The sequence below is a fragment of the Cariama cristata genome, unplaced genomic scaffold (assembly GCF_000690535.1).
Source record: "Cariama cristata isolate BGI_N322 unplaced genomic scaffold, ASM69053v1 scaffold7192, whole genome shotgun sequence".
Classification (NCBI taxonomy): domain Eukaryota; kingdom Metazoa; phylum Chordata; class Aves; order Cariamiformes; family Cariamidae; genus Cariama; species Cariama cristata.
The window spans coordinates 57,763-84,889 of NW_009604367.1; the positions used below are offsets into that span (position 1 = coordinate 57,763).

Genomic DNA, 27,127 nt, shown 5'->3' on the forward strand with positions numbered 1-27,127 from the left:
CTTTCCCTCTTTGTAATTTCCACTTAAGCCCTGTGGAGGGAAGCTTCTTAGGTAACAGCAGGAGGATATAGGACAGCAGAAGTTCACAAACCCCCTACATACGTGAAAGAACAGCATTCCCATGGGTGATATGCACAACAACAGCAATAGGCCAGGGCATAAAACTCTCACTCCTGCAACAAAAATTGAGTATTCTCTATCTCAGCCATAAAAAAAAATCCCTAATATGAAGCTTGTTCCTGGAGGCCTGCAGAATACCTCCTTGCCTTTTACACCCTTCCTGTATATGCCAAGTGCCCAAATCCATTACCTTGACAACACTGTGCATCACTGTAATAGCATGAGTCAGACTTGCGATTTTTGTGACCATAACAAAAGCAGACTCCCATCGATTGGTGTGGAGCTCCCTGTTCGAAACTATAATTTCAGAAGGATACTTGCTTTAAATCTTGTTGCTCTCTGCTTTGGGTCTTACCAAACTTGTACATATACCAAAACCAGTGGCTTGTTTTATGGTCTCATTTTAATGGGTTTGTCTGTATTCCAAGACCCAGCAAACAAAACAGATCAAAAACCCTCCATAAGGGGTTTCACTCACAGCTTCTTCCTCATCCTTTACATACCCAATCTTAACAGGCTGAGCTCAGTATCTGAACCATCTCCCATAGTTTCCAAATGACGGTTGCAATGTTCTGTTCCAGACTAAAATTCAAGCGTGCAGGTGTTTCACTTAAAACTCTTGGCATCTGCAAAGCTGGACCAAAGGCTTAGACCAGTGAAAGGAGGAATGAAGAGGGGATAAACCAACAAAATTGTACATCAGGTTTTCTCTTGGAGAAACTACAGCTTGTAGCAGGTATTGATCCAAAGACAGGGATGACTGCTGACTAGCATGTCCAGCTGACAAGCCAAGAAAGTAAACAGGTTACAGTAATGACAAAAAATAATTGTCACCACGAGTACACAGCAGTACATCTTCTTTTACAGTATCCAGGAGAAAAGGGGTCAGATTCTTGTGTTTCAGTTTCCTTCCCTTATCAACATCCCCTTTTTGTCAGCTGTGCTGCATCTAGCTTAGTTTATGGATGCATGACACACTGTGCTATGAATTCCTGGCAGAATACTCCACAGAAGCATGTAGAAAAGCTCATGCAATCCAGTGGTAACTGGATTTCTCATCAATAATGTGGGCTATGCCTTGCCATATAGTGTATCCAAGAAGGCACAGTTTACTCCTTTTTGCTTGGTACCCATGCACAGGCTTGTGAATGTCAATGTCTAGCACAAGGCAGAAAAGTACAAGACTCCCATTTCGTCAGTCCTGTAAGCCACTGACTGTTAGAGCAAATGCTAAAGCAATGAGAGAGGTGGTTTCTCCACTTGGTCTTAGTAGATATTAGGACATTATTAGAAGATGGGAGCATCATTGAATATCAGTGATTCTGTATGTGTTACATGAGAAAGACCTTACAGTACCCATTGAAGCTGTGATGTGGAACTGCACAGAGAGCGAGCACATTTTTGAGTGGAAGGAAAATGGACAGAAACCGGTCCACATAGCCAAGTGAAAAGATGACATCTGCCCTGGTAACAAAGCAGGAGATTAAATAAGATATGCTGTGTGCTCCTGCTAAGCCAAAATCCATTGTAAGATCAGAAATCCTTGCAGGAAAGAGGAGGAGCTCACCCCACCACTTCCAGAGGGCTGCTGAGGTGCAGGGAGAAGGATGGAGGCGGCAGGAGGGAGGGGAACACCATAAGGCCAACGTGAGCCTGCAGCGCTCCGCAGGCAGCAGACAGAATATCCACGTTGCCCTTGAACAGACTCTCTCAGAAAGCCTCGACGGGGATGACTGGTATTGATGGCCGAATTTGTGAAGGGGTGGAAGACCATGGAGTACCGCTCCTCAGGTCTCTCAGGAGATCCCAAATATTTCACAGCCCTGAGCCTCCCATCTGTTCCTGAGAATGGGATGAAGGATCTAATTAAGCGGAGATTAACATGATAGGCTTCAGGCAGCAGAGTCTCTGCTGGAGAAAATTCAGTTACCTGCTGGAGCTCTTTGAACAAGTTAATACAGTAGTAGAGAATGGTGAAAGGGAAAATAATTTTCTACAAGTTTTCAATAACTTTCCACATAACAGAGCAAAGGCCCTACCCTCTTCTTAGGAGTACAATGCTATAGTTCAGAGAAAAAATGAAAGAGAAAAACAGGTAAATCAAAGCAAGATAAAAATTGACTTTCAGCCCAGTATTCTGGGCTACTTGGTGATACACAAGTAATAACGCACCATCATGGCCCATTCAAAGAAAGGGCCCGTCCCTGGTGGGACTTCAGTGTCCCAACCCGCACAGCACATGTCCCATCTCCACAGCACGAGGATACCAGTGACCAGGCTGTGCTGGACAAACCAATGGCTGCCAGAGCGGACCGAGAGGCTATTCAGTCAAGTACATGAGGTGACTAATGATGGTGCAGGCTCATGAGGCAACATTGCAAGGAACAATGCAAGGAAATAAATAGCCCTTGATTAAATGGTGAAATGAATGACATAAGTACCAGAAGACATAAACCGTAAGGGCCTAGTGGAATTTTCTGCCATACTACTGCAAACTTCAACAAGAGTCAGGTGCAAAGGATTTCTGAAAATCCCAAGGAAGTTTATCTGCATTTTTAGGCAGAGGAAGAGAGCATCTATTTCACACTGTTCTCTTGATTACTCCTCTTTCTATGACTATCAAAGACTTCAGATTCAGTTGAAGCTTTGCTAGGGAACTGACGTCAATACTTGTAACTGGTACATTAGTCTCCCTCAACTAAGGACATGGTCCAAGCCAGAGTCAAATCCATGGATGCTGCTCTCTGCCTGTCTAAGGAATATGTACCATTCCCCCCAACACTCTCTCCGATTACTGTGTTCCTAAGTCCCTTGTGAGACAAGTAGATGTTAATATTCCCATTTTATGACTAGAAACTGAGGCACAGAGTCTAAGCAACTTGGCCAGAGTCGCAGAAGGAGCATCTGGTTTAGCAGAGAGCTGAAGCCCAGCTCCCCAGCACCAGGCAAGCAGCCAAACTCCTGGAACAGCTTCTGTCAGGAGCAATTCCCATATGGAAACAAGCCATGAACACAAGGACAGCCTAATTACAATTAAAAAGGAATCTTCCCAGACCCAAATAGGGTGGCAGCGCACAACATAGAGTTAACCCCTTACAGGAGGACCCTATACTGAGCAGGCAGGGTCTTACCATCCAGAAGGGTTTTCAAAAGCACCCGCTGCTCTGACTGCCACTGCCACAGCATGGGCTGAGGGCACAGCGATTAGCCAGGTCCTGGGTTCGCTGCTCAAGATGGTCACTCACAACTGCCGGGCAGCCCTTCTTTTCCATACCCCTCCTCCCAAAGCACCTGCTGGAGCCACCACACCAACCCCGTCCGAGAGCGCTCTGTCCCCGTACAGCCAAGCTAACCCTACAGCCTCCTCTCCCCCCGCCCCGCTCAAGCGCATGCTGCCATTTTACTGCAAATACACTTGTTCACTCTAGTTAAATCCCCCCTGTGCTTTCCTTTGGAAGGGAGGATTTTCCATACCCCTCCTCCCAAAGCACCTGCTGGAGCCACCACACCAACCCCGTCAGAGAGCGCTCTGTCCCCGTACAGCCAAGCTAACCCTACAGCCTCCTCTCCCCCCGCCCCGCTCAAGCGCATGCTGCCATTTTACTGCAAATACACTTGTTCACTCTAGTTAAATCCCCCCTGTGCTTTCCTTTGGAAGGGAGGATTTCAAAATTTGATTTGTTTTAGTCACTAAGTACTCTCTGGTATTCCCAGCAGCTCCTTTAGCTGACAAGGTTTATACTTGTCGCCACTTTGTTGTGTTTTATGAATAGGGACCCAGAAAAACCCAAGACACCATTTAACATAGCGCACATTAGTCTTTCACCCTGTGCGGCTCAGCGCCTGGTATCACTCTCTCTACCAGAGTGTTACACACAAAATGGTCCCTCTAGGCAATGTACTCAGTCAGGAAGGATATTAACTCCCCCTAGCAGAGCGTGTGACTGAAATGCCGGCGTTCCCTGTAGTTTAAAGCATGACTGATAAAACATTTGTGCATATCAGAGAGACGCTGAACTGGTTCATACCATGGCAACCTCGAGCGAGACGCCCCGGACAACACAGGGGAGTGCTGGCAGCACCCACCTCAGCGCTGTGCAGGGTGGTATGTCAGCCCAGCCAGGCATGAACACCTCCTCAAACACCTCCTCTGCACTTTTTGGGGCTTCTTCCCAAATCCCTGAGGCAAGAGCCAGGCAGGGTGTGCTGTCCCTGGGAGGTATCCCCGCTGCAAGGGCGTCCTGTTTCCTGAATGTTGCACCTCTTCCCCAGGTGAAAGGGCCCCTCAGGCTGCGCCTCACCCTCCCCACCTCATTCCACTTCTGGTTAAAGCAGGTGACAAGCAGCTAAAGTTTTACTAAAATCTATTTCAACCGTTCTTCCCTTGATTAAGGACACAACTGGACAACCCTGAGTTGCTACCAAGAGTGAAAAGGTGTTTCACCAGCAGAGAGACAGGGTGAAAACCAAGTCCTGCCCAATGAGTTCTCCCTAACCACAGAGCAAAGCCCACAGGTAACAAGATCAGCACTCATCGCGCTGAGAAAGATAACAACCTAAAAGGAAGGTGCCACCCAGCAAAACATAAAAAGCTGACAGCAGAGCATGATTGCCCATTGCAGGCAACCAGGGATGGTAAAAACCAAAGAAATACAAAGAGAGAAAATTGGAACAAAGGAAGTGCAGAGCTGTGGATGCACAGATATTTGGAGACAGTGTTCGCCCAGCACAGCGCACATCAACTAATCTCCCACAGCAAATATGGAATAAAAACCTGTATATCAGGGAATTGCAGTTGTTATACCCATCTCTATCCTCACACTTCCACATGAGCATATTTACACCGGTGCAAATGTTGCACTTCAAGGCCAACAGAAAAATCAACTGTAGTCCTCCTTTTCCAAAGTCCTTAGGAAAGTTTGCTGTCTTTGAAACTGTATATTTTGTTAATTCTGTTACATCGTGCTCTCTGCTGAGCTTTTGTTCAAAGGGAAAGGCAGGGTGTCTGACAAACTCGAGCAGCTTTGACCTTGCGATCCTCCAAGTGCCTTACGTTATACCCAAGGATCCAGACAAAACCACCTCTGCTGCTGTCTTGCACTAAGAAAATGTAACTGGACGACAGCATAACAGCTTGCTCCAGTTCCCACTGAAATTAGTGGGAGCTTTTTCACTCACCTCCTTAGAAACAAAACCTCTCCAAATAATTCCAGCCTCCCACCAGTCTGCTGCTCAAAAATCTTTTAGACTGGAATTCATCAAAGCAATCCATAAAATTTAAGTGAATTTCATTTATGCTTAGACACAAGTGTACAGTCCCTTAAAACTCCCAGAATCTTACTTTATTTTCAATAAAATTAATTTTCAAAGCATTCAATAAGGTGAAAGTAAGACCTTTCCAAGGACCTCTGCTCTGAAAAATTATGATGTATCATATTCATTGGCATCTGTCACATTACGCTGTGGGACAGAGTTTACTATGAGTGACAGAATATGGCAAGTCAGTACACGCAGGTGTGTGACAAACAAAATCAGTGTAATCATGAGGCTCAGAAAATTGCTTTTAATGTTATGTTTATGTATAATTCAGTTAAATTACCTGGGCAGGATATAGAAGGATTTTGCTTTACACAATTGCCTAGAAATCCTGAAATTGCATGTATAAAGGTGGAACTTCACTCACATTTTACTAGAAGGACATAAAACAGAATGTAAAGATGTGTCAAGTAGCAAAGCAACATTCCAAATACTGGCAATAAAATATTCAAGTCAATGGTGGGAAAAGGTTTTATATACAATTAAGTAAAGAGTTGAGCAGGTGACTGTTCTCTTTCAGACAGGGATATTAACCACATCAAAAATTTTACTCACTTAGGTCCTTAAATTTTAATGGAAAGATTTTCAGCGTAGTTTGTGAGGAATTAGCTGGTTGACCTCTGTAAGAGCTACAGAAATCATCCCAAGCCGCTTGCTAGAAGTCTGCGGAGCCTGTTCTGAGACTCAAGAAGTTGACAACGGGGGACAGAGCGTTTCATTGCTCGGTCACTAGTTCAAATCTCGCATAAACCTGTGATGGCCGGGAGTCATTACCACAGGAACGCAGTTCGGCTCCTGCTGTGAAAGGAGCTATGAATCTTCCCCTCCTCAGCAGTGAGTCTTACCCATATAATAAACGTCCCTACCACGTTTAGTGTTATGTGGCCTCCTTACTGGTAGTCAGAGGGACATTTCAGGTGAGCTCTCCTGGTCAGAGGATAGGGGGCTATTTTGTACCATTTCTGTTCTGTCTTCGGGCCAGGGAATAGAGCCTTCTAGGCCGTCATGTAGACAGTCTAGGACCTTAGCAAGCATTTTAAAAACATCGCATTTGTAACTAAAAATAAAATGCCATTTCATTTGGTGGCTGTGTAATAGTGATTTTATACAGTGCCATTAAAAGTAAAATTCAGATAGGAGGAACTGCTGACTGCTGCTAAACTGCAGAATTTTTAAGTTCTTTGAGGCAAGAACATGTCAATCTTTTATATGTCTGCAAAATGCCGTGAACATCTACAGCACTCTATAAATCATAAAGGGAATGATACAAGCAAACAGGAGTTATGGGATCTTATCTCTCTGGCAGATTTTGCCCTATGGATAAGGTAGCTTACAAAGCAATAATGAAATATTATCAGCAAAATAAAGTTTTAGTGGCTTTTTATTCTTAACAGCATTTTTCTAGCACCGTGTCAATAGAAGCGGAGCTTCATCTGGGACCAAAAAGTTCTGATTTGCATATGCTATCATGCAAAATGAGATTTTATTCTACCCTTGCCTTCAGAAACACTGAGCCATGCATAAGATCAGATCACAAAATTAAAACAATTTATTGTACTGGAAGTCTCTTCTGTTAGTTTTGGCCAAGTTCCCAGTTCAAGCGATGAGTGAAACCACAGAAATACTAATTAGCAGTGCAGGGATCCTCAGAACTTATACTGTTTGTGTTCATGGTGTATTAACAAGTAGACTGACCATGCTTATCTTAAAATTACTGTCTGCTCGATCATTAATTGCCAAGACAGGAAATCAAATGACCACTTTCAGAAGACAGATAACTTATGCCCAAAAATGTGGAAGCCCTCCTTATCACGACATGCAGTCCAACTGTTCCTAATGCAAGGCCTCTGCATCACCAACATGCAAAAATCACATATCAGATCCTGCACATTCATGAGCTCACGCCAAGGATTCCAAAAGTTTTTACATGTTCTTTCTTGCTTTCTCGTCTTCTGAGTCACATGAAATTTCCAAGATTTTTCATCAGTCACAACAAGCAGAATCTTACTTTTACGTTTAAATGCAAGTGGGATCCTTCTTCAAAATCACTTGACTCCAGGAGTCAGTGACTTAGAAGGTAAATATTTGAGAAGACATGATAAAAATTACAAGACTGGTCAACATGCATCACCACCACTACTTAATAAAACTCCTCTGTACATAGTCCATAGTACATTGTCCTAGTATTTCAGGGTAAATAAGTAGAACTACAGCTGAAATTAACCTTGCTGATGTAATCCGCAAAGAGCCTATGTATCTCACTAGAAGTCATTCCTTTATAGCATTTTGGAAACTTACAGAGAAGTTTAACCAGTTGCCTAAGGGCCAGGTGCAGATCAGGGAACAATTCAATCCTGACCGACCCCAGGGTGTGGGCTTCTGAAGAGCCTTCATTATGCAAGATACCATTTTGCATATGGCCGGAACTGAATGTAAGTGTTCATCCAGAGACCCAATTAAAGCTCTGTTTACAAGAAAATTAAGACTCAGGTACAGCATGTGCAAATGAGTAAATGTAAGCTGCCCCAGCCCTTTGGGGCACAATCTGTCTCTAGTGTTATACACTATCCAGCACCAAGCATGTTATTTGCAAATATTAACAACCAAATAAAGCTTGGAACGACAAGAACTCAAAAGTGATTAGCTATGAAGGGAAATGGGTCTTGTCCTCATGTCATCAGATGAAGAGTTGTTTCCTGGCTTTTGTCAAACATCAGCTGCTGGTATAAACTCAGAGGTTTCATTCCTGATCTCCCAAAATTAAGTGGTACAACATACATTAAGAAAGCCCTGTAACATAAGACCTTCAGAAAGAACACTTTTCATTTGCAAAAACTGCTCAGGAAATGACAACCTAATTGGCAGCTCTATAGAAAACATCCAAAAATCTCATTAAAAGGCTCTTACTGGACCAGGTCCTAACCCTGCCATATCCCAACTGCAACACACACTTCATATTCCAGAAGGCATCTCCCACATAATGGTTTAGCAACCTACACTGTTGCCAGGAATAGAAAAGTACATCAGACTTAAGCAATTACGTTCTTCTGTGCTACATAAGCTGGAGAAGAACCATACAAAGAAAACAGCAGCACAGAAAATGAACAGGATGGATTACAGGCATCAGCATTAATAGGTAAAAGAATAGCTTCTTTCTTTCATTCAATAATATATTTGGAGGAATAAAGCTTGTGCTGACAAAGGAAAATGTAACAAGCGGGACTACAAATAAACTTGCAGTTAGCATTCATTTTGTCAAAGACAGTTCGAAATTCAACTTAAGATTTACATTTTATGGGAAATTTCTACCTAGGTCACAGACTTATCCTACAATTCAGGGTCAACATGAACCTTTAAATTGAATTTTATCTGGAACATGAGGACAGATGGAGTTAAGGAAGGTCAAGCATGCCAAAAAAAATATTTTAGTTTTGTATGTAAGCATGAGGTATTAGTGGAAAAAAGAGAATAAAGAATAAACTGGGGGTTTTGTGTGTTACTGTGCTTTGTTAAAAAAAAAAAAAAATCCTTATGTATAGAATAAAATGTACTAGAATCTAATCAACTGCTCACAGCAGGAAACCAGAAGTACCACTTACGGTGTGCAGCAGACTGACATATAATTATGGCTGAAACAGAATTACAGCTCACATCACCACATCAGTTCTGCTGATCTCTGCTGGAGCTTGGCGGTGGAAGAAGAGGCGGAGGGGAGAAGTCCAGCAGACATCCCTTCATCAAAAAAGTAAAACTTGAGGACTAACCAATGCCAACCCAAAATCTTCATGAATTCACAGAATCACAAGAGGCAAAAGCACAAATTGTCCCACTGCAGGTGATCACCTTCTTGTTCCATTCAACTGGTTGAAAGAAATCCTGCTCCCACCCATCCAGTTCTCCAGCTCTTTACGATATTTACTGTTATTATATATTTTTTTAAAAAGATCAGAGAATTTGTTCTGTAAAATACAAAGAAAGGAGCCCTACAGTGTTTTTAAACACTTCTGCAAAGAATAAAGGTACAAATGCTTGGGTATCTCCAAATGAAAAGAAATCTGCTGGTATTTTCAGCTTCTAAGAACATATTTGACTTTTTTTTTTCCTCCACTGTGGTCTTTTCAGAACGCGCATATGTTCACCTGGCTTGGGGCAACAATATATGTAAAACATGAGTAACTGGAAAAGTTGAGCTAACTGTGGATTGGCAAAAAGGAAGGGAGCTGCAGCCCTGCACTTGACCCCTTCTGCTCTGCTGCTACCCCTGCAAAATAAAAGGGCAGTTCCTGCAGTCACATCTGCTCTGTCGTGTGCCGTGATGTGAACCGCCTTTATCCAGCCAGAGCGAATATTCTGAGAAACTTGGGAAGGTGAAGGGAGGGAAGTGCTGTTGGTTGCAAACACCAAGAGTAGAAGTATTTTTTATATTGTATCTACAACAGCCTTCTTCCCAAAGGCCAAGGACTGATATTACCCCAATGATTGCATCATTTCACAAAGGTTTGGACACAGTCAATAGAAATGTTTTCGTGGGATGGAGAATATACTGTGATGAGGGCTTGAACCTTTCCTTTCCTATGTCCTTGTAATGAATGAGAAAAATAGATGTTCTAGGGTGTGTAGTGAGGAACAGAGCACTTGTATCTGGCTAAATCAGATGCTGGACTGGGACAGTCATGCCCTATTTCACACAAATAAATAATTCGCAAGATTTCAATGTTACTGAACTCCAAACAGCTCTCAGTCGAATATCTAGATTACTGGCCATACTGCAGAGGAGCTGAGCACCTCCTTTAAAAAAAGCTAAATAAAGGCATACAAAACAGAGCGGACAGCTGCTTCTTGGCTTTGTGAACTTCAGCTGAGGTTCTGTAATGAGCTCTCCAAAAGCCTGTCCCTGAACAAAGTACGAGTCTACTGAGACCTTCTGGAGACAGTGTCCTACATGTGCAGTCAGCACCTAACACAGATGCCAGAGATGGAAAAGACTTTTTGGAATCCTGTAGTACTGATTAATAAACAGTCCATAGACAACAATAATAGGATGACAATCGGTCGTTAAGTGAAAACGTTCATTATATGTCAGAAATGAAAATGAGAACAAGAATGGAAACAATTTTCCTTAAAAAAAAAAACAAAACAAAACAAAACAAACAACCAAAAACAACAAAAACCCAAGCCAACCAAAAAAACCACCCAAACATTTTTAAGAGACACATTCTTTTCACTTCAGGTAAAAATTCTGTATTTTTGAAAACTGCAGGATTGCAAGGTCCCTCTCCCTGACAGCCCAGGGGTGAAGGCACTCGCCTATAATGTGGCAAAACCAGCCTCATACCTATGAACTGAGTCACTATTTTTCCATTGTTACACTAGCACTAAGTTTATAAAGAAGCAACAGGAAAACCCTATGAATGCATTTTCAACAGCTTGGGGTAGGTTAATAAGGACAAGGCTCAGCAAAACAGAGTCAATATTTGCCAAGGGCTATCACTCAGCTAAGTCCCCTTGAATCAAGGGAAAAGCCGTTGTCTCCCAGATAACAGTCCCAGCTGAGGAATCCCACAAATTATTAACTCCTTGATGGTATCAAAAGGGACAGAAAATGTTTCCAAGAAACAAAAGCTTGTATTAACCTCACTCCATTTAATATTTCTCTAATTTAGATGCATCCATCTGAGTTAGTCCAGTAGCCTCCCTGTACATTCTGTGCAGAGAAAAAGCACTTCTATTGCACAATTACTGGGAGACTGGTTTAGGTATCTCCCTTGAAATGAATCATACCTGGAAGCACTGAACCCGAACACAGGCAGGTCAGACTCAGGCATCTCCCACTGCGCACCCAAATGCCTTTTCCAGTGTAGACAAGTGATTCCCACTCAAAACAGCTCAGTATATACTATGGCAAATCCAATTTCATGCCAGTATGCTGCTACAGTTTAGAATTAATATCTGCCACAAGAAAAGTGGTAAAATACAGAGAAGACAAAAATACTCCATCTCTCATGCTACACCCTTTTTGAAAGCTCTTGAAAGAAGTTATTTTCTCTTACAATGTGTTGGTCAGCAGGGAGTCACAAGGTGGTGTTCACTAAATAAGTAACAGTGTCCATTATTAAGGCATTCACAGTCAACATGTTCCATATTCATCATTACCATTTTTATTTTTTAAAAAAAATATTATCTACTTTTCCTTTATGGCAAGGCTTGGGAGTGACAGATGATCCATCAGCTTATCTGCTGATTTTTAATGACAGCATTTTGCATTCATTATTCCCTACTTAAATCACTCTTTTTAAAAGAGGAATAACTTATTTCTTCCTCTTGTCACTAGAGAAATTAAATGGTACACCATTAAGAAGAGTGCTTGTCTAACAAAAAGATACACCAGTCACAGATTTAGAAAACCAGCATGGACAAACATTGCCTAAGAGCAAGAGCAAAAATAGGAACCTGTATCTCCAAATACCTCCACTATCCACTCACTGCTGAGCTCAGTAACTTCTAGCATTAAATCTCTGCACTGAAAACTCCTAAGAGAAAAGACCAAATAATTCTTTTTGATTGTGCAATGCTGAGCACTCCCTTGGCTAAAGAGCTAAAATGTGTTAAGCGGGTGGGTGATGCAAGTTAGCCACCTTCCTGGCTGCCAGTAACAGGGACGTTTCCCTGGGGATGCCTGGCAGTCTCAGTCTCATCCCAGCAGTTGCAGGAGCACTATGAAACCTGGTATCAAAAAGAGTGCAACACTGTTGGTCCTGCTATTGCACACCAGCCTAACACAACCTTAGCAAACGTTTGGGAGGATCTGCATTTGCCTGTCCTCAGCTCAGGGCTGCTCCCAATCTAGGCACAGGCTAGGAACCAAAAAATGCAGCACCTAGACAACACATGCAGAAGAGCAACCGCCAAAACAAAGCTCTTCATAAGACTCGTAAGTGCTAAGCTTTTGAGCCCAGTGAGTGCAAGAGCTTCTGAAGAATCAAACCTGATCATTAATTATACCAATTTTTAAAAAAAATAAAAGGGAATTTTTGCGAGATCAAGCTATTGGCAGTTGGTTTTAAGGAAAGCTTTTTTGCTAAGGGTTTAGCAATTTACCTTAATGACTGCAATATTTCACAGCAAACCCCTTAACAAGTATCCTGGGAAAATCAGCATAGACCAACTTGTATAGAAAGAACAAACACAGCTAGCTTTCAAGTACCTGTGTGCAAGTTCCCAAAGACAGTATGTCCAAGTTGATAATAAAACGGTGTCCTACATTTTCAGCCAGTGACAAGGGGGACATAACTCTTCTCCTATTACAGGTCTAGCGAGATGAGCTGGTGAACAGTCCTGATGCAAGCGGAAGCTACCACGGTCAAATGTGCTCCCCAGTATTTTGGCTCTTGCCACAGAGCTTTCCTATTTACCAGTGCTCCATGGAAGGTCCATTTTATCTCCGGTCTTTCTGTACTGGCACAAGCTGCCCTCCAGAGTAGTATAACCTCTACACGGTTATCCTTCAGACACCCCGGAGGACCAGGGATCTTGCAAAAGTACCCAAGTCTCACTTTACAGATTCATCACGCTAATGAATGTGCAAGGGCTCTTAGCTTAACTCCAACTTAACGTTCTTCTCAAGGAAACAGTGAGGTTTAAAAGAAACAAACAAAACCCATATGCTGACACTGACAGAAGCATCAGCCACTTTTTACTTTTTCATTTTACAAGAGCTTGTAACTTTTTAAGTTATAAACACAGGTGAGGAATATCAATGGCAAAATGAGGGAAAATTTCTAACTAAAGCAAAAATAATTTATGCAAAGTTAATGCTGGGATATTTTATAATGCGTTTGGCACAGAGGATTCAAATAAATCAAAGAAGCAAACTTCATATTTGCCTGTCTAGCAACAGCACCTCCTAACAATAAAATGAGTTTAAATTTTGGCTAAATGCCTAATAAATGAGTTGTTAGCTTTTGTACTTTAATGCACTGGCTGTTAAGTAAGCAAGCCAACACATCTCGAATGGAATTCAAATGTGTGCTGTAGGTTCTGCTACAAGTCAAACTCATAAATTGGTAAAAGAGGGAATCAAACATACCTCAAAATGCCAGCTCCCCAATTTCACATTCATTCAATAATCTTTTCCAGTCCTATTATACCAAAGAACAATCCAGTTATGGTACTTAAATCTCTGTTTACATTTGCCAAAAATAAATTCCTTAGCAACACTTCCAATATACTCAGAAAGGTTTCTGTGCTACAGAAGATTTCAGTTTCTGATTTCCACAATATTTTCAGGTGTGATACAGTGATGCCTCTCATTGTACGTAACACGGTTTACCAAGACTTACATTTTCCACATATTGCTGTCTCTAATTGCTGACTCTGAGTACCTCCTTTATCATTATATCTGGCATCAACAGAACAAAGGTAGGTACTCAAAACCAAGTATGTACTTAAGTGGCACCCTACATAAAGGTGCTCTTCTGAATCTAGACTTCAGTTTGCCAAAGGAATAGATTTTTAATCTGGGACTATATAAATAAGTACAATATTTACAGAAGAATTAGGTAATACCTTTGTGGCATAACAGTTCTGATCATGTCTTCTCCCTCCCTCTAATCTCCACATGGCTCATTGAAACTTTCCCATCAGTAACCTGATGTCAGCTATGGATAGGTGCTGCACAGATACCTAAATATGTGCAGACCCTGCATTTATAAGATGAACTATGACTAAGAATTGAGTTTCCTGGGTATTCAGACCAGCATACACCAAAGAAAAGGCTTCTTCAAGTCTAAGTTATCAAGGGATCAAAAAAAGGTGATTAAATTATAGAAACAAAACCCAAAAGTCCAACACACAATCACTTTTGTTCCTTGAGTCAGAACATCTGTTATGAGAGTGATGAGTTCAGCAGCCATGCTTACTTGGGCTTTATCACTCAGTCTTTAGTTATCAATTAAGCACGGTTGGAATGTGCATATACATCTCTGTAAAGCTTTAGAAATTTTCCAGAATTGTACAGATTCTTGTCATGGACCTCCTGTGCTAACTCACATGCAATCATCCACAGGATCATTAAAGCATACTGCATAGGAAATAACAGACAGTAAACCAGTAGAGACTCAGAGAATCCCATTGACTCTTGAATATGTCATCATTCGCTTTGGCATCCAATATGGAAAAAGCATGCAAGCATCAATGAACGAACAACTATTTGAACAGTCATCCACTCATCAGCATGCATTTGAAATTTGCTCCCAGCCTCCCTGCTACATTCTTGCAGTCCTAATTATGCAGACTACCCTACCCTGAAATTAAACTTTCCCAACTGTTACATCAATATTAAGATTCACATCTAGGAATGATATACCCAAAATGAAGCTAATTAGGTCAAATTAAAAAACAAGACTCATTTCAGAATGTTTGGGCTCATCTTTCAAAAGAAAGGCTCAGGATAGGCTTCGGACCAGGTTCTGTGGACCACGCTTGTGAAGAGTTCATTTAAGCCACTTCTTCACACGTTCAGTGCTGCATGAGGGAAGAGACCAAAGGATCAGTGAGTTCCACTGATTTATTTTTTTTGCTCTTTAACTCCACATTATATATGAAAGCAAAGTCAGGTATTAAGAAATGGCTTCCACTTTCCTTATATCACCTAAACTGCTAATACAAGAAAAAAAGAGACCAAAATTGAAAGGGTTTGAATTATACGCTAAAAATTTGCCTGTCAAACCACTTCTAGAAGTAGGAACCAGACTTTGGAAGAAAGTCTTCAGCCACAAACACAGCTGACAAACAACTGCCTGATCTCTCAAGCAAGTTGAACAAGGAATCAGAATTCTCTTTTTTGAGCCAAAGATCAAAACTGGGCATGAATGTGACCAGGCGGTCAAACTTGTATGTTCCTTTCTCATGATAAATCTATTTGTCAGAATTTTCTTCTCATTGCTACCAAAAAGGTAGAGGATGGGATGCAAGAAGGGACTTGCTACTTCTCAGCACACGTCCTTCTACACTCGAGGAATTTCTCTTCCTCAATCTGAGTCTTTTGATTCCTCAGGCCCTTGCTCACCAAGATATGCTACACATAGCCCAAGTTTAAAGCTTCTCATGTAACATCATACCTATCCTGTACAAAGGCATTTTGTAATCAGAGGTTATTTTTCCTAGCAGCGTAGGTAGAAATATTTTTTGAGGCATAACCAAACCTTCTAAGCCAGATGGAACTTTCAGAAGATAAAAAAGTATTTTTCCAATTCACTATATGCCAATTAAACAAACACTGTCAGAAGGAATTTTCTGCATATCTCTCTGGATTTACACAAAGCTTTCTACTAGTTTGGCAAGTTAAGAGATCTTTATCAAATGTTAATTTTCTAAGTCATTTTCATAGAATCATAGAATCATTTGGGCTGGAAGGGACCTTTAGAGGTCATCTAGTCCAACCCCCCTGCGGTGAGCAGGGACATCTCCAACTAGATCAGGTTGCTCAGAGCCCCATCCAGCCTGACCTTGAATGCCTCCAGGGATGGGGCTTCCACCACCTCTCTGCTCCAGTGCTTCACCACCCTCATCGTAAAAAATTTTTTCCTTATGTCAAGTCTAAATCTACCCTCTTTTAGTTTAAAACCATTACCCCTTGTTCTGTCACAGCAGACCCATTTGCCTCTATTTCTATTGTATTGTCTTACTCCACTGAATATAGGTGAATACTGTTGAGTTCTTCCAACAAGAACGTTCCTTATTTTCCAGATTTTCAAGACAGCAGTATATTTACTTTGTCAGGGTTCTCTGCTGCACTGTGCAACAGGTTTTCCAACTACCAAAGGTATAGTTGTTCAAAAAGATAACCTTGGGTCATAATAAAAGTACCATACCAGCACAGCAAGGATGGAATAAGAAGAGTCACTAAGTCATTACCTTCTCGGACTGGTGCACTGGGGCCAGGAAGCAATTATCTGGACTACCAGTCAGTAATCCCTCTGACCCATCTCTACTGGAGTCTTTACCAGAGCAGCAGTAAGCCTAACTAAGAAAGAGGAAGAAACAGCCATTCGAAAGAGCTGGCTGGCCAGGAGAGAATTCATGTGGTTTCCATGCTATTAGGCTCCCAACAGGAGATGGACAGACAATTTCATTGTTCTTGGCCTTGAATTTAAAAAAAAAAAAGAGAAAAAAAAAAAATCCCTCCAGGAACCATACTTTCCTATTTGATCCTAGAACTACAGCTTTCTACAATAAGTTGTCCCTCCTACCACTGTTAATTTGTCTATAATTTGTCTCTAAGCTACTGTGAGGTGTCAGTGCTTTTATCTTACAGAAACATTTCCAAGCAGGCTTGGGTTCTTTTATACAAAAGACATACATGTAAAGAATAAAGGTTAGTTAAAATTCTTGTAAGTTAGGTTTCCTTTGTGACTCTATTGAGTCATTTATGTTTGAAAATGTGTGTGGATGCTTCTCACTGGAACACTCTTTACACAAAGCAGAACAGACTCCATCACTCATAATAGAGGTCACAACCTTAAAACTGGTGCATTAAAGATAAAATCGTCTTCATCAATGGCTCAAGAGACAGTGCTGTCTTGGGGTCTGGTCAAAGGCTAGAGAATGAACGCCTGCAGGATCTATAGGCCATGCGCACTCTACATTCAAAGCACCTCTGACCTAAGGAAAGCAGCAGGTGCATAAGAACAGGAGGAAAACACCCAAGCCAGTACACTGCACCACATAGTCTATGACTTCTTCCCGCACCTTAAGCTCCTCTATTTTTTAATTCAAAACCTTCCTTTTCAAAGTAGGTGAAGCATGGCTTCATGAAAGTATAGCTTTCATGGTGGAAAGAGGTTCTAAGGAAGTCCAACGACTTCACCTACACCAGACTAGTCTGGTGACAGCCATCAGCTTTCCCTTCCCCATCTCCCCGTGTTTTTTTCCTCCGCTCTTCTCTATTCTTTCCTGTCTGCTTTACACATCTCTTTGTGTTTCTTTGTTCCCTCTGCTCCTCTTACTCATTCACTTTAGTACTATGTGAACTTAATGGCATCCAGCCCACTGCCTTTGCATGGGCCTAAAATCAGACAGAGCAAGGCTGTCTGTCTGTACCAGTTACTGCTCTTTTGTGTAAAGCAACACATGCAATTGATCTTCTGTCAGCCAACCATTGTTGCTGATGGCACTTTACATGCTCAGTGTTCTGGGGCCAAGCAAGTTCCTTTGGCAATAAACACATCAGTAAGTGTTTCACTGCACAGCCTGATGCCTTCCCCAGTGTGGTTAACAGCACATCTCTGCTGCAGCCATCCATCTTTATAGGCTTATTTATCTTACAGAAGCAACCAAACTCCTTGTTCTAGCTTCAGCATGCCCTGTGCTGTACTAACCAAGAGCACAGACAGTCCAGATACAACCAAGCTGCATCCTCCAGAAGGCCAAGTCACTGCAGTAAACCAGCTCATCAAACGACCAGGACCACAGCAGGCTCTGTTTTGGAAACAGTGGAAATCTCTGCACCATGCTGCCGTTTCTTGATGGCACACGAGCTTGGAGGCAACACAGGACACAAGTATGTCATTCTGGAGCAGAGTGGTGGGGAATTCAGTGCAGAAACACCCTCAAAAAGCTGTGAGAGAGAGCTCCAACCTGGTAGAGTTAGTGCTGAGTACAGCCAGGAAGCTTCATAGCACCCTGGGGGCTTCCAGGTGGAGTATTTGTTTCTTTCCCTCGGTAAAGTGGGGACCGGAATATGTAGTGGGGAAAATGGTATTTCCCACAACAAAGGCATAAGAGTCTCAAAACTGTCTGTCAAAGTGAGGAGGAAGAGGAGAGAACCTCAGGTCTTATTTTCAAGACATACCCAAAGCTTTAAAAACAAAACCAAATTATACATCTTTGCTCAGTTGATCATCAGCTGCAATAACACATATTTACTTTAAATAAATACATGCACGTATCTTAACTGGCAGCCAACTTTACATCTTCCTTTTGAATGATATTTCTGGTTCAAAGGGTATTCCCAAGCACAGAAAAAGAAGTGAATTATTTTCAAATAGGAGGATCTATTTGCATACCTATAAATACATGAAATAACTGCTTTTAACTGCTTTTCCTGATTTAAAGATAGATATACACACACACACTATAATTACAATTTTATAAAGTCATTTAAGTTATTTGAATTCTGTAAACACCTTTTAAAATGGTAAAGAAATGGAATTATCATTATAGAGTCTTAATTTTTTATTCAAGTTTAAAGATAGATGATGTCAAATGCCAGAGAGCTGAGCTGGTCTGCATCAATTAAAAAATATAAATTTTCAAGCAACAGAATAAATACTTCTGAAGATGCAAAAAAATCCCTCTGAAGATTTTACCCTCCCTACTTCTGCATTCTGAGTGTCCCTCATGCAAGTTTAATTTATGCAGTGATGGATATCCCGAGAGATGGAAGCTGTATTATAGGCATGGAGATAAAATAATCCCTAAGTGAGAAGAACCAGTTTTGTCTCAATAACACTATATACTCAGCACTGCAGGTAAAATAATTTTCATTAACTTGGCCAGTTAGCATAAATATTAACTTTGCCACTTAGCATAAATATAACCTTTCTGATTAAAGTACTAGTTTGTCAGAGAATCAGACTCTCCTCACCTGGTAATAATCCAATACAATTTAATGACAGTTTACCTGAATAAGGAAAATGATATCTTCATATACTCCCTTTCAAAGTGGAGTTGCAACTCTCTGGCCTAAGTTTTTGTGGTTTTGTGTCATCTCATCTCTCCTGAACCGAAGGCCAGGTCACATTAAGTTTTTGTTCTTCAGCTTTCCAGCAAGAAAACACCGAGCATCATGAAATACATCATATTGTGGGGCCTTTCAAAATGAGACCATGGAAACTCAGCTCCTGCTCACCAATGATTTGAAATAACCTAATCCTATAAAATGCTAAATCACTCTGGTAAAGTTCCTGAAATCCCATTCCTCTGGATATCAGCGCTGGGTTATGAGGTATCGTAGCTTGCCAAAGATGGACCATGCTCTCAGGGCATCTTTTCAAGCCCTCTTGCCCTAGTTCTACTGCAACCTAATTTGTAGCATGTTCCTGAGATGTTTCCAGAGAACTCTGAGGTGCAAAGGACAGAAGAATTGCAAGGCTCAGTCTAACTTTTGGCAAATACAGTGGAAAAAGCCTGCATGCTCTTTACAAAAATAGCATCCGTTTTCTGGAAACCATGAAGGGTTTGTGTCTGGTACACTCCCAGATTTTGGCCTTGTATTTCAAAAGCATTTTTTGTAATAATTCAACATGTAGCCCTACACCACAGGGTAAGAAAGATCCCAGTCCTTCACGAACACAGCTGTTCTGCATGGGAGGCTGAAAGCACTCCATTTTCATCTAAGCCCACCAGCCCTGACTTCCTCTACTCATTACAAGATGCACTCTGCAGTCAATGCAGAAATCTATAAAGATCCTTTCCTATGCAACAGAAGTGCTGGGTCCCAGCTGCAGGTGCAATGCAAGAGTATTTGTGCTTGAAGGAGAAACTGTGTCTTTTTGAAACAAAACTCACTGCTGCTTCAACTAACCCTACCAAAATGAGATTCACAGAGTTCTGCCCCAAGGAGAGAATATGAGGGAGAATAAATGCAGATGGCAACAATCAATCTCCTTGCTCAATGAGGTACCAAAAAAGTCCTTTGAGATGGCAGCAATAAGGGCAAAGCAAGGCTCCACACAGATCAGAATAGATCTGCGCATATATACTTGTGCGTGTATATTTAAAATAAATCTCTTCTTTTTATGCTCTTTGTTCAACTACATTATCAAAAAGAGGTTTAAATACAAGCTTATGGGACTACTAAAGAGGTGAATTTCTGAATGTATTCCTAACAAAACATACTCTGGAAAGCTTTAATCTATGAATTGTGACAACCTTGGACAAAATGGATTTTTAATAGAATATAATGTAAACTGCCTGAAACATTGTGATAAGGAATTTTTTTTAAGTAATGCACAGAAAAGGCATGATGCACTCTGCATGAAAGGAGGAAAGGTCTTAATTTAAAGTATTTTAATGAACACTCAATTTGCGTAGGGAAATGTGAGAAATGGAGATGAAAAACTCATGATAACGATAACACTGCAGAGGGGAGAAGGAGAAAGATTAGAAAAGTAAGCAAATTTGAAAAGGCTCCAACCGATAATGCAGGCTAAAAGGAATGCAGACTGGATTACGAACATGTCACAGTCCAAAGCCACTGTTCTCCTTGCAGGCAGTGTCTGTTGGTGGCTCTTATCAGAGTCGCACACTGGGGAAGAAAGAGCAACCAAAGTGCAACGCAGTGGAGAACAGACCTCCCTCTGAGCTAAGGGCAATGAGTATAGCCAGAGATTGCGGCGAATGCAGCTGTGACTTGCTGGAGTTTTTCACTTTTCACTGAACCTCCCAGAGCTGTGCCAGCCCAGGGTTGTCGGGACTTTCCGCCTCCTCGCAAAGCCCAAGGGAGGTTGCAAAACCATAGCAAACTCAGCCTCTCTTCCTCAGAGAAAACTAGCTAGGCTCAGAGGCTCAGTCCTGGCTTACCCACTTCTTTACTACCAGCGTAACACCAGGCAAGTCAGCAGAACTGAAATTACTTCCAAGAGAGAAAAAAATGTCTCCCCCAAGGTAGATACGATTCTGTTTACTAATAGCTTCTGCTCTGTAATGAAAGAGATTGATCCTGCACTCTCACTCATACATAAACTGCCTTTAATGAAGCTCCTTGAATTACTAAAAGGAGGAATGGATAAATAGGGTCTACAGACAGTTTTGCCGCATGGACCTTAACAGAAGCAGGTTCAGGTCTCTGCTCATTTAAATGAAACAGCAGAACCCCCACATAAACACTTAACATTCTTCAAAAGAAACAAGAGGGCCACCATTATGACCAAAAAGGCAAATTAAAGTAAAGATCAAAGTTAAATATTTACCCTAAGCACTACAATATTTGCAAATCTGGAAATGATCTTTCAGCAATTTCTATTTGCATACTTTAATTAATCCAAAAATATTAAACTAATCTCACAAAGGAAAGGGTCAAAGTATTAATTAACTTGAGATTCGTTGCTTTTGTGAAATTTAACAGTTCAACACAAAGCAAGAATCATTTTTAATAAAAACTAAGTTACTGTGACAGGTATAATTTCATGGATTAGTGAAACCACGTATAAGACAGTAAGTTTCAGTGTTCACCCTATTTTTTGTCTAACTTTAAAAATAGTTGTTTCATTTCAATAGAGAGATTCCTCTGTAACACCAAATGATCTTAAGTCTTCCTTTAACCTCAGCATTTCATTTTCAAATTGATGGCTTTCCACCTTGCTCTGATCGGAACAGAGGTCGCAGTTCTTTTCGCAAAAAAACCTGACTGCAACGTTCAGCAGACAGCAGATACTGCACAACCACCCAGATCAGCTGCCTGAGCTAATTCAGGTTGAGATTTCACTGCTGGAGCCATCCCGTGCCATCACTCAGCTCCAGAACAAGTGCGAAGGTTCCCCTCTGAGCCAGCGTCTCTGCTGGCTGAGCTCTCACCCCACCAAAGGGACTTGCTGGCTTCTTTAACAGCTTTCGGAGGAACCAGGAAATTTTGCCAAAAGACAAAGGATTTGGAGACAAAGCATACAGTGCCCAATCCAGCTGCCAGAGCTCTGCTTTATCAGTAGAGTAGCCCCTGAAACTCCAGCAAAATAATGATGGAACATGGCTAGAAATTTCCTACATCACAACCTCAGAATTACAAATTTGACAAATGTGCTTAGGAAACAAAAGGGGAGTTCCTCACCCTTTTTTTTTTTTTTTTTTTTTTAAAAAAATAGAGAGGACGTGCATGAAACAGCTAATGAACTGAAGAATTTGCACGACATTGCATACTAGAAAGCTCTGTAGCACTTGACTTAACCAGAGACACTGAGCAGGGAATCACCTCCCCTCACTTCACCTGTTTACAATGCAAATGTCTGCATCCCACTCAGTTGCCTCCACTCTGCATCTTTACTGGACAGAAACAGGCACTTCTCATTTGCTATTCATCAGGCCTGTTTTATACATCCAAGAGGACTCTCACCTTAGCAGTGCCTATATGTCCCTATTGCTAAAAAGCAAACTCATTAAATAGCTTTCAACTCAACACTTGTATAGCAGGAACCCAGAGCTAGATAGGATTCATTTGTTCCTCAAATACAGCTTCAGAAACTCAACAGAGTAGAAACTCTTTGCACACTCCAGACCTCTGGCAACACTCTCCCTCCCTATGTCTAAACAGTTACTAACAACCATTTTTCTCCTTTACAGGAGCTTTCAGAAAAAGATGGATGCAAAAGACTCCTTAAATAAAAATTTTGACATAAAGTTTTGTGATTTCCTCATCATGATACAATTTCAAGCTAAATTTATGCACGGTGTACTGTAAGTATGGAGTAACTGCATGATAATGGAGAGAAATTGCTCGTGTTGTAAAATACTTAATTCTGACTAACAATGTAAATTTCTTACTACCTTTGATACAGCTTGTGGGAGCATTACCGTAACACACACACACAGCATTCATGAGACAGTTCATAGGCACTCATAGGTGTTTTGCAGCAATAATGAATAACACTTAATAGGTATTACTTTCACGGCTTTTCAAATAAAGAAGACAACATTGTCCTTATATTGCTTTCAATTATTTTTCATATGTCTATATTTTAATCAATTCTCCTGTTGTCCTGAAGGTGCATGAGAAGCAAGTGTGAGCTTGGACTAGTTGGCTGCCTCCAGTTTAATTAGATAATCTACTTCCGAAGCTCAGAAGTGAAACAAAAGAAAAAAAGCTTGCATCAGATCACCTATAGCTTTTCCAAGTAGGCTGAAGAGGAAAAAACACTGCTATTAAAAGAGCAACATGACTCATTAAAGCTATTGAATGTCTCTCACAGCATTTTAACAAGGGTTAATACACAAAAGCGCTTGGCACCTTACCTGTTCTCTGCGTTTGGATCATTGTGCACACATGTGATCGTGGCAGTGGTCCTCGCGCTGTCCGTCTCTTCTTGAACTCCCCACTGGTCTGCATCACTGACTCTGATGTCCATGATCTTCACACCTGGTGCTGTCCTAATTCTGTTGGGGAACAACAGGGATTGCTTTCGTTACAGACCTCCTACAAATAAATCTAAAGAGGTAAACAAGGAAGATGAAAGGAAATATTCCCTCTTCCATTAGTAACAGACTGATACATTGCAACTGTAAGTCACTCTGCTTTAAAAATATAAAATAGGTCCAATCATTTTAAAGAGATGAAGTATGAGTTTCATTATGTGCAAAGCTAGTTAATTTTCAGCTTGAACAATGTGGAGAGAATAAGAATGCTTTCTGCTTCAGTGGCACCAGTTTGATATAAATGAAACAGATGTGACTAAGCATAAGTTCATTTAATTTGTTGTGTCTGTCCTGCAGTTTAAGATGGAGAATCAGAGCACTTTGATATAAAATACATCCTCCTGCTTGCAAACCTTTGGGACCAAGCTGCTTTTTAGTATTAGGGTGATCTGCATGGAAAAAAATGTGTTTCACTACTCAAAGACCATAATGGAGGAAGGAGAGAGAAGGAATATGTTATCCTAGATCCAGAACTGAAGGATGAAAATAATTATGCCATTGTACTGGGATCTATCAGACTGGGCATGTCAAACTCTTGCTGCTGAAAATAATACGATGCTGACATGGAAAACCTTTATTGCCTAAGCCTGGCTAGAGTCTGAAAGCAGTTTGGTAGCTGGTAAATGTCATCTCTTTTTTTTGCCTTAAAAAAAATTTGCTTAAAAAAAAAAAAAAAAAGTCCATGCTCCGGTGGGGCTCAGTGTTAGGAACAGATTGCCAAGAATAGGAAACAAACTACTTTTAATAGCAGGGACTTCATTTGTGCAGCTTGACTCCTGAAACAAGCCTGGGATTTCATCAGGAGTGCTACAAATATGCCTGGAGAACAATTAGGCAGAAAGCAACTGCTGTAGCACCACATTCGCCACTACTGTAACTTAATTAATTAAAAGCAAAGCCAAGAGGGACCTCTTAGTTGTATGGTGGAATGAAACAGCACTGCTGAGACCTGAAGCGTTACTTAACAGTGAATTGTGACAGATTTGCCCCGATGCCTCATGGCCAGTTGGTGCTCACATTAGACTATTAAGAATTTCCTTTAAGTTCTAGCTGAGTTTATGGGTTTGGATCAAAGTAACTTCAAGACTCAATGGGTGGTCTTTTCCTCTGAGAAGGAATTAATTCTTCCTGCTTTTATGATATCCTTATTTTTGCCTGTAAGGCTTTACTGACTTGATGGGCCAAATTCATGCCTGGCGTAACCAATCTGATGAAAAATGTTTCCTGTAAGGAGAGAATTTTACTTTATATTTTTCTAATTGTCGCCTTCACGTTTCTCCACAGACATTCGTATCTCCAAACAACATGCCTCAAAGCTTATGTGCCCCTTTCCGATCATCTCCTTTTCTTTTTTTCAGAGGAACATTCATTTATTCTGTAGTAATTACACTAGACCAAATAACTCCTGCAAGACACCTACACGGCTTTATTTCAGACTAACTTGTAATTTACAGGAGACAGAGAACTAGGCCTTCAGCAACAGATTCAATAATTTTTTTCTTTAGATTTAGTCAACCCCCCCTGAAAAAAAATCATTAGGACCTGACAAAAAAAAAAAAACCCCACACATCACCACTTTTAAAATTTTCTCTTTCCCAGACGACATTATATTTTTTTTTTTTAACAAATTCACCTCCCCACCACCCCCTCAATTTCCCATGTTTTTTCTCGTCAACATATCTGGAAACCTCTAACCCGACTTTCTACCTAAGTCAAAGCTCTGGTTAATTAAAGGTTAACTGAAGGGCAGGAGATGCTGGGGGGAGGGGGGGGGCATTGGGGGGCAGGACGACAGGACAGCTGTCTTTCACCCATGATTTCAGGATTCATCAGCCTTTTTCCATCTGTCAGAAGCTTGTTATGTCCTCCTACGCAGCTTTTGCACTACAGACATCTTCACTCTGCAGCATTTACTTTCACCTACTCTGATCCAAACCTAGCAGGCCAGTTTGCCCCAATGAGGATGAAAAGCAACATGGCACAGTTCCCTGCCACGCTTGAGCAGGCTTTAACCATGTAGGACCCCTGCGCAGCTCCCTTCTTCATGGATGCTGAAGCTGCTGCTCCTCTTTACCTCCATCAGTCATCCTCACACACAGCACAGCAGTAAGGATGCCAGAGCCTTGAATATCGACATCCATCTACATTGCCAGTTGTTCCAACCTCTCCAAACACTCTGCACCCCAAAACACTGGCTTCCCCCTCGGGTCAGTCCCTCAGCCATGTCTACCTCCCTCAGCCAGGGAGCTTTGCTGTTTTTCCTCCTGTGTCTGAATACAGCTACAAGATGCTCTTTGCTTGTCTGGACATCAGATGACACTCCCTGATGCTTCTCCTGTTGGCTCCTCCTTCAGGGCACTGTCCCTTAACAGGAGGCCTTCTGGTTGTTGGCAATGCCATCTTGTTGACTGTGCCCACAGTTTTCACTTGCCGCGTATCTAACTGTCTTGCTGGATTAGCATCAAGTGAACATCGCATACTCTGCTCCCCAGCTACATTTTCCAAAAACATCTCAGAATGCTGCATTTTAGGAAAATTTCCAGTCTAATCCCCTGCGATGCATCTGCTCTGGTGGGTTGAGACAAGATGTCATTTTGCATTTTTGGATATCAGTACAGCCAGGAAGGTTGAAAGAAGGAAGAAACTGAATTCAGCTTCTCACTTAGGAAAAGTCAAGAAATTCAAATTAAACCAGCCTACATATGGGAGGTTTGAGCCTACTGTTCTTCAGATAAGTGATTCATATCTTCAAATCTGCCCTCAGACTCCACAGGCACAAAAACTATTGTAAGTGTTGGGAACTGAGGCTTTTGAAAAGAATAAGAAATTCCTACCAGAGCTGACATTAACTGGAGAAAGGATCGTGAATGGCTAGTGTGTGAGCCCACCTTCAAATTACAAGCTTGCGTGGATCATTTAGTTTTCTTATACCTCCCCCTTCCCCACATACAAAATACTGGAAAGTGCTACTCTTCCAACTCAAGGGAGTTGTAAGGATAAGCAGAATTGCTCGAGAAAAATCTGATATCCTTTAAATTTACCAGCTGAGAAAAATTCTGTCATCTCTGGGCTTGAAAACATGGAAACTACCTACTGAAGTTTTTCACAGAAGCATGACCCAAGAAGTAACTGTTACCACTAAGATGGCTTAATTCCTTTTTTATAAAGATAATTGCAAAATGAAAAAAAAAAAAGGAACGAAACATGACAGCCAATTGGAAACTTGGCAAAACCAACATTTCATTTCCATGAAATACTTGCTTCTGAAAAGCAGAATTTTCAGATAGAAAACTGTCCTGTTAAAAAGCACTTGCCCACCTTTAAAACATCACAACTTACGTGGTATTTTTCTAACACAATTAGCAGAGATGTAAATGAGACAGAGGAATACTGAAGGAGCTCACCAGAATTCAGCCTGCAACAGGGTCCCCACATTACAGCCTATATCCACAGCCTGTATTGCAAATGAGGTAATCACTGCTTACTCATGATACTCTCCTCTTTAAGG

General features: G+C 41.2%; 1 protein-coding gene across 1 annotated transcript in view; it reads right to left on the bottom strand.

Moving 5' to 3' along the window:
• The window catches only part of LOC104158009 (transmembrane protein 132B-like), a gene marked incomplete at its 3' end in the record, with an annotated part of 106,290 nt that overhangs the window by 43,400 nt on the left and 35,763 nt on the right, over positions 1–27,127 (bottom strand). Inside the window, exon 2 of the mRNA XM_009695566.1 lies at positions 23,440–23,580. Coding sequence (XP_009693868.1) covers positions 23,440–23,580 — 141 coding nt within the window. The remainder of the gene's footprint in view (positions 1–23,439; positions 23,581–27,127) is intronic.